General features: G+C 36.8%; 1 protein-coding gene across 1 annotated transcript; it reads left to right on the forward strand.

The window, feature by feature from the left end:
• Positions 1-1,237: 1,237 nt before the first annotated feature.
• LOC124627846 (extracellular calcium-sensing receptor-like) lies at positions 1,238-4,020 on the forward strand. Its single transcript, XM_053678182.1, has 5 exons — positions 1,238-1,522; positions 1,595-2,368; positions 2,486-2,713; positions 2,809-2,932; positions 3,113-4,020. The coding sequence occupies exons 1-5, from the start codon at positions 1,265-1,267 to the stop codon at positions 4,018-4,020; spliced, it is 2,292 nt and encodes a 763-aa protein (XP_053534157.1). The 5' UTR covers positions 1,238-1,264.
• Positions 4,021-8,939: the final 4,919 nt, after the last annotated feature.

Genomic DNA, 8,939 nt, shown 5'->3' on the forward strand with positions numbered 1-8,939 from the left:
ACTTCACAGCTGCTTTCTATTTGACTTTCCAAACGTAACTGTCTTCAAAACAATTCTTAGTTAAAATGATTAGCACAAATATAATTAACAAACAAACAGCATTGGCACATTTATTATGGCATTTATGACATTTATTAATGAATGGTACTAGAAGGCCTTTAATATTACAAGCAAAAATACTGGATGCTCTCAAGCATTACTACTGTGATTGCCAGCAATGAGGCCTCACATCTTTGAACGGTGACATGTTCTCACACACACACGTTATCGTCACTCTCCTGTCTCCCAATTATATTCATCTTGCACATATTAGCATTAGTTTCCTTTGTATATATAACTGGATCATACATATAAAACATTATATATTATAATGTTTTCTTTTGCACCATGTGGACAGCTGGGTGTGTATGAACCTTTCATACTGGCATTCATGTAGATGTTACTTTGACACATACAACCTACCTAAGCACTGATGCAGACCAAGTACACCCCTTCATGGCAACAGTATCCCCTAATGGCAATGCCCTCTTTCAGCAGTGTAAGGCACCCTGCAACACTGCAAAAATTGTTCAGGAATAGTTTGAGGAACATGACAAAGAATTCAAGGTGTATATTTACACGCATATCAGAATCAGTGCATATACACTGATCAAACATAACATTAAAGCCACGTGCCTAATATAGTCTTGGTCCCCCTTGTGCCACAAAATATATTTTCCTAGTTAGCAGTGCAAAATGAATGAAGTAATGCATTTGTTCAACACACACCCAAGGGTCCAGTCAATGTGGGAGCCAAAGAGTTATAAAAACTTAAACAGGAATGATTTGTTTAGGGACTGATGAGAATGAGGTTCCTGCACACATGGCTTTTTTTCACACAGGTGAGAGCAGCTGATCCTCCCTGCAATTTACTAGGCCTGCCCAATCCTCCTCAACTTATCAAAGATGGGGATGTAATGATTGGAGGTATCTTTTCCTTACATGCCATATGGGACCAAACAACACCTATCTTTACATCTGGGCCCTGGCAACCAAAATGCAGAAGGTGAGTGCACATTTAAATTTTTTATTTGGTAAGTGGAATTATAAGTTGTTCATAATCTATACATTTTAAGAAGATCACAAACATTTTCTTAAATCATTCACATTACAACATTTATAAACCTGCTACTGTATTATAACCTATGCTGTTCACTGAAAACATGTAGTTTTGTTTTCTTTGTCCTGTAGTTTAAGCCTCCGTGAGTCTCAAAATGCACTGACAATGTTATTTGCCATTGAGGAAATCAACAACAGAACCGATATTCTTCCTGGGGTCAAATTGGGTTATAAAATCTATGATTCCTGTGGATCTCTTGAAATGGCCACAAGAGCCTCATTGTCCTTGGTTAATGGAAATGGAGAAAATATATCTGTAATGTCTTGCTCTAAACCTGACACAGTTCAAGCAATCATAGGACAAACATCCTCCACTCCCACTATTGCTATTGCTGCTACTGTGGGACCTTTGAAAATACCTGTGGTAAGGCCACTTCTTTTATCTGTTTAAAATTGTTTTGTTTTATGACATGTTGTTGAAATCTATTTATTGCAGATCAGTCACTTTGCAACATGTGCATGCCTAAGTGACAGGAGGAAATACCCATCTTTCTTCAGAACTGTTCCCAGTGATTATTACCAGAGCAGAGCTTTGGCTAGGTTGGTCAGGCATTTTGGCTGGACATGGGTAGGGGCCCTATGCAGTGATAATGACTATGGGAACAATGGCATAAATGAATTTATCATTGCAGCCAAAGAAGAGGGAATATGTGTTGAATATTCCAAAGCATTCTTTAAGACAGACTCCAGGGAAAAAATTCTGAAAGTAGTTGAGACTATCAAAGCTTCAACCTCCAAAGTTATTGTAGCATTTGTTGCATATACAGACCTTGGGGTTCTTCTAAAGGAAATGGCCTTACAGAACATGACTGGGTTTCAGTGGATTGGAAGTGAGTCTTGGATTTCTAATACAAACCCAGCGAATGCTCAATGGCAGCATCTTTTGAAAGGGTCTGTGGGTTTCGCTATGCCAAAAGCTCAAATCAATGGCCTAGGAGAATTTCTGACCAAGCTTACTCCAGCTTCTGATGTTGTTTTTTACAAAGAGTTGTGGGAAACAATATTTGACTGTAAACTTATGACACAAGAAAATGCTGAGATAAAACAAAGGTGCAAGAGCAATGAAAGTCTCAGTCAAGTTCAAAATCTTTATACAGATGTTTCAGAGTTACGAATTGCAAATAATATTTACAAGGCTGTGTATGCTGTGGCTTATGCCCTACACAAAAGATATGGCTGTTCAAAGAGGGACATTGGACAAGAAGGTCCTGTCTGTGCAAACATAGCAGATAATAAACCATGGCAAGTAAGTGTAACAATATATCCTTCTGAAAAACTTGTACGAATATATTTGTTGGAATGATTTATGTTGAAATGCTTTATATAGGTAGTCAGTGAGTTGACAAAACTCCATTTCACCACTACAAATGGAGAGGATGTATACTTGGATGAAAATGGAGACCCAGCAGCCAGGTATGAAGTGCTAAACTGGCAACAAGGCAAAAATGGTGAAATAGTGTTTGTTAAAGTGGGCTTTTATGATGGCTCTCTGCAATCACACCTTCAGCTGACATTTAACAACATGAGTATAGATTGGGCCCACAACAAACCACAGGTGAACAACAATACTTATTTAAACAGATAATATATTCAAATTATAAATATTTTAGAAAATTATCAACAGATTTATACAATAAAAATTCTTTCCAGGTGCCAGTCTCTGTGTGTAATCCAAGTTGTACCCCAGGAACCAGGAAGGCTGTGCAGAAAGGAAGGCCAATCTGCTGCTTTGACTGTATACCATGTGCAGAGGGGGAAATCAGTAATATAACAGGTATAATGAATAGTGGTTTGTGTCAATGACGCAGACAAGAAAACAAAATATTTAAAAGCGTATTAGTTTAATAAACACGATAGAACTGCAATTACTTAAATGAGTAAATAATCTAAATAATAATAGTATAAATATTTATATTTGTTTTCTATTTTCTTGATATTTATTTACTATTTTCAGATTCTATAACTTGCATCAAGTGCCCACCTGAACTGTGGTCCAATGACAGGAAAGACACCTGTGTCTTAAAGCTGGTGGAATTCCTGTCATTTGAGGAAATAATGGGGATCATTCTTGTATCATTTTCTTTGTTAGGAGTATCTTTCACCATCTGCATTGCAGTAATTTTCTTTAAACACAAGGAAACCCCAATTGTTAGAGCAAATAATTCTGAACTGAGCTTCTTGCTCCTCTTCTCACTGACTCTGTGTTTCCTCTGTTCCCTTACTTTTATTGGTCAGCCCACAGAGTGGTCCTGTATGTTACGCCACACGGCGTTTGGGATCACATTCGTTCTCTGTATCTCCTGTGTTCTGGGGAAAACAGTAGTGGTGTTAATGGCCTTCAGGGCTACACTTCCTGGCAGTAATGTAATGAAATGGTTTGGGCCTCTACAGCAGAGACTCAGTGTACTTGCCTTCACTCTCATACAGGTCCTTATTTGTGTACTTTGGTTAACAATATCACCTCCTTTTCCCTACAAAAATATGAAGTACTACAAGGAAAAAATCATATTAGAATGTAATGTAGGCTCAGCTATAGGTTTTTGGGCCGTGCTGGGTTATATAGGACTCCTGGCTGTTTTGTGTTTTATTTTGGCTTTTCTGGCTCGGAAGCTGCCTGACAATTTCAATGAAGCCAAATTCATCACATTTAGCATACTTATATTTTGTGCAGTTTGGATCACTTTTATTCCTGCTTATGTCAGCTCTCCTGGAAAATTCACTGTTGCTGTAGAGATATTTGCCATTTTAGCTTCAAGCTTTGGTTTACTATTCTGCATATTTGTTCCAAAGTGTTACATAATCATGCTAAAACCAGAAAAAAACACTAAAAAGGAAATGATGGGTAAAGCACCTGCTAAATGATTTAAATGAAAACTTTTAAAATGCATAAAAATGTACAATTTCTATAACTGCAGTAAATAAACTATGTTTTATCTGACTTTGCAGCACCACTTACAGCTGCAATCAAAATTAGCAAACCCCAAAATCAGGTTTATTGTCAATATTTACAAACTTTCAGCTGTTTGCAATGAACAAATCAAACAAAAGCAATTGCAATAGTTCAACACAACGAATGCTTTGCAATAGTTCAACACAACGAAGTGGTTTCCCCAAATTCAGCTAAAAATGCAACTTATAATGATTTCTCCAGTCTCAAAATTATTCAATCCCCTGAATAGAACAGCACAAATATGCAAAACAGGTGTTTTTCAGACCGTAAAAAAGAATCCGGCTGGGATTTCTAAATTTGAGATTTTTGGATCCGGCTTTAGTTTCATTATGATGTGCTTACGGTCTAATACTGCATCATGTGTGCACACGTTTGCATTGCTTTAACCCATCTCTGTAATTTCCGTCTTCTCGCACACCACTTCTCGATTATAAAAGCCTTGAAGCAACTATTGGCCAAATTCTTCCTCTCCACTATTAGCCTACTCTCATTGAACGAGTGAAAGTGAAGCACTGTTGTGTACAGCATTAAACAGTTACTTGACAATAGCAGGAAATGATAGCTATCCTGAGTCGAAACAATGCCCATGGCCATATAAGGTCATTTTTTAAAATTTCTTGCTTCGTATTACATGGCCATTCAAATGTATAAATAATGGCAGAAGGTACACTTGTTACATGTAATATTTAATTTTATATATAGATAAATATGCATATATATATATATATATATATATATATATATATATATATATATATATATATATATATATATATATATATATAGAGAGAGAGAGAGAGAGAGAGAGAGAGAGAGAGAGAGAGAGAGAGAGAGAGAGATTTATGTGATGTTAAAATTGTGTCTTTTTCAGTGTATTAAAATCTGCATTCATAGTAACACTGTTTTGAACGCTATTAAGATACAAAAAAAAAGGTGTCCTGTTTTTGGAAAGGCAGAATATGGTCACTCTAATTATTGTGATGTAATGTTACCTGCATCAGGGACAGTGATCTTTTATTTATTTATTTTCTTGTAAACAAATCCAAACATTGAACATGTTTTTATGCTCCAAAATAAGCTCTAAATAAAAGTATTTTAGACCATATTGCTTTTCTTTTGACTTTATTTATATATGTGACCTTGAAGTAACCCAAAAGTAATCAGATTACATTACTTTCGTATTGCGATACTTGGATTACGATACTGATTACATTTTTTATGAACAAATTTGTAACTGTAACGGTATACATTTTTAAAGTAACCCTCCCAACCCTGCACACTACATATATTGTACATGTATCCTATAAACTTACATTATTGATGCTAATATACAGTACTGTGCAAAAGTCTTAGGTGCATGCAAAGTAGTGCTGTAGAGCAAAGATGCCTTCAAAAATGATTTAATTAAATGTTTCTACATAAAAATACTATAAAGAGCAGTAAACAGTAATATATGAAACAAAGTCAACATTTGGTATGATGACCCTTTGCTTTAAAAAAAACAAAACAAACAAAAAAAAAACCTTGTAGACTCAGGTACAATTTGTGCAGTTTTATAAGTAAATTAGCTGGTAAATTTTACTGAGCATTCTGCAGAAAAATACATAAATAATAAATAGCATTGTCACATTTATTGTGGCAGTGCATAAGGAAGGGTACTGGAAAGTAATCATCACATATCACAAGCAAAAATAGGGGATGCTCTTAAGCAAGACTACAAATGTGATTGTAATATCTCAGACATTTCTCAACTATCTCGTTCCCTTTCTCAGGGAAGAGGGTTACATGCGTAACCTAGACGTTTTTTCGACAGCTTTGGTAATAATCCGGATGACCCCCACCTTTTTCCACCGATCATCAAAAACTTTCTAAGCCACATTTCTAGTGTGGTTAGCATTCATCAGTGCAAATCCAAGATTTTTCATCGGAGACCTGCGGACAGCATTGTGTGTTCTTTTTCTACCACATGGCAAAAGGGTACGATTTTGGCTGTGTGTTGAAAATGTATGCAAACGGTTTTATTAAAAATGACCAAAAGGTGTCACCTTTTGTGAAAAAACTAAAACAATCTCATTGTAATGAAAAGTGTGTTCAATGTGCTCATACAGGGGAAATGTTAAAACATGATAAAACAACTTTTTTATTATATATATAAATCACATACAACAATACAGACAATACCAAGACCAAAAAAACATGAGAGCACAGAATATACAAAACTCTGAGATTAAAAACTTAGCCACTGACTCCATTCAACAGTGGATGATTTGAATACTGGGCCATCGGAATAATTTGATTGCGTTGATGGTGAACTCGGGTGCACTTTATGTTTTTTACACTTCTTAGATGAGTTGGTTATAGGTGATGTCGATGTGGTTTTGAAAGAGTTAATTGCGTGTCTGCCATAGTGGAAATATAAGCTTGCCACCAGTCCTATAGAGAAGGACGGGGTGAATCAGTTTTCGTGGGGGCAGCACTGTGGCTTTGATAAATCCATAATAATTTTCAAGAGGTTCAAAATCTTTGAAAATTATTTGGGGGTGCCCTGTGGTATAGCATTTCTTGGCAATTTCTTGGCAAAAGGGGTACAAACTTGTAAAGTCGAAATATCAGTCTGTTTAGCAGCATTCCAAAGACACTCCTAAAATATTTAAACGAGTCGAGTTTGGTGTGATGTATGAATTCATCGCGGTAGTTCATGCAAGACTTCTGGAGCAAAACGATGTCATTCGTACAATACATAGTTGGAAATCCTTATCCCAGTGTTCTGTGTTTTACCCGCTACACTGTCATTCAGCTGATATAGTTTATAGAGTTACTTCATCTTACCTCCTCAGGAAGTGAAGCTTCCGTGCCTCTGGGCTCGAGAAACTTTTGAAGTCCTTTCTCTTCTCTGAAGATGTCGATAACTAAAGGAGTTGTACTCTTGCAGTGAGATATACGAATCGTCCTTTATATGGACTTCGGTTTATTAAAGTAAAGAACAAAATGATTACAATTATCTTAACTTAAAATATAAAGGAAAACAAAATAAAGAAAAAGCCTTAGACCACGCAGGATCTGAACAGTGGTTTTCTTTTCCAAGAACTTAAAACGACAAGACCTTCACCCGAGAAGTGACAAGTTAATGCTGGCTTATTTCCAGTATTCATATTTTTATCTATTGCGGTTACAGTCGCTATGGCCTAAGCTGGATTCTAAAAACTGCTGCGCTAGCTCGCTTTCTTAAGAGAAAAACAGAATGTAGCAGTCATTTCACAGAAAACCGTATAGGGCTAGCTCGCTTTTTTTAAAGATGTACATGCGTTGTCAGCATGAAGGTCAACATATTGGTAAAGAATGCTAACTTGCTTTCTTAAGAGAAAAACAGGAAGGTGTGTTTATGGTTCACTGGCATGCTTCATTTTTATATCAATTTGTTTTATCAATCTTTTCAGTTCATTCACTCGTGTAGTAAAAGCAGAGGCCCTTGGCCTCTCAACACAGATATGTGCTTTTTTCATTTTTTCAGTGTATTTTTGCCTATATCTCTGATTTAGTCGTCTAATGTTTTCAGCACAACTAAATTTAGCACGGTCTTTTAACATAACAGCTTCAGTCCCCTTTCTATTCAGCACAGTCCTTATATAATCACATTTCTTCATTAAACGGTTACTTTCCCATATTAGTTCCTCAGTTCTCTTCACATCCAGCGTGTCCCATTGGAGAACGTCAGGATCAGCCTTCTTAGCAGAAGATTTTCCAATCCATCTTCCTCCATATCGCTGGATACCTAGGGACAGGCTCGTTCCCCTTTTTCTTCTTGGACCTCTTTTTCTCCTGACGCGATTGTATTTCCCCGGGCTGTCGAGGTTGAGGTTCTTTATATAGTTTAATCATAAAATATATTTCAAGGAAATTATAATATATGAATTTGAAATATTATATAAGCTTGTATTTACATTAAGTAAGAAATAACGGCGGGGCTGAGACTACAAATTCCGGAGATCCAGGTCTCCTAGAACAATAGCAAATTATTTCTTTTTTTTTAATCAAACACCTTACCCAATACCGTAACATACCACTTGTAAAGTCGAAATATCAGTCCTTTTAGCAGCATTCCAAACACACTCCTAAAATGGTGTATCTAAATGAGTCGAGTTTGGTGTGATGTATGAATTCATCGCGATAGTTCATGCAAGCCTCCTGGAGCAAAATGATTTCATTCATGCAATACATAGCAAATTCTTTTTATTTTTTAAATCAAACACCTTACCCAATACTGTAACATACCACTCATCAAACAAAGCCCTCTCTTTTTCCCTGAAGAGTTCAGCATCTTCTATGCTTACTTTGATCAGGGAAACACAGAACACAAGACCATCAAAGTCGAGCTTCCATCCAGTGACCTGCTGCTCACACTATGATCATGAGCATCAGTGATGTGTGCTCTACCCTGAGCAGAGTGAACACACACAAAGCTGCTGGCCCAGATAACACTCCAGGCCATGTGCTCAAGGCCCATGCAGAACAACGGGCTGAGTTCTTCATGTACTTTTTCAACCCATCCCTAACCCAAGCAGTGGTTCTGACCTACTTCATAACAGCAACAATTGTGCTGGTGTTGAAAAATGCCATGGCCACAACCTTCAACAACCTCTGTCTTGTGTCCTTCACACCCATTATCGTGCAGTATTTTTGAGAGTTTGATCCTTTGCATTCTGAAATCCTGCCTGTCCTCAACACTGGACCTGTATTAGTTTGCCGACTGCCCCAACATGTCAACATAGGATGCCATCACCATGCCACTCAACTTTAACCTGGAAATAGCAACTTCTACATTAGGCTATTT

Source organism: Ictalurus punctatus, chromosome 4 (assembly GCF_001660625.3).
Source record: "Ictalurus punctatus breed USDA103 chromosome 4, Coco_2.0, whole genome shotgun sequence".
Lineage (NCBI taxonomy): Eukaryota > Metazoa > Chordata > Actinopteri > Siluriformes > Ictaluridae > Ictalurus > Ictalurus punctatus.

Excerpts from the sequence above, each read along its gene's own strand:
- LOC124627846 (XM_053678182.1), top strand. The coding sequence starts at position 1,265 with ATGTTATTTGCCATTGAGGAAATCAACAACAGAACCGATATTCTTCCT. Across the intron at positions 2,369-2,485 it reads ACATTGGACAAGAAGGTCCT|GTAGTCAGTGAGTTGACAAA; the intron begins GTCTGTGCAAAC and ends TGCTTTATATAG. Across the intron at positions 2,933-3,112 it reads GGAAATCAGTAATATAACAG|ATTCTATAACTTGCATCAAG; the intron begins GTATAATGAATA and ends TACTATTTTCAG.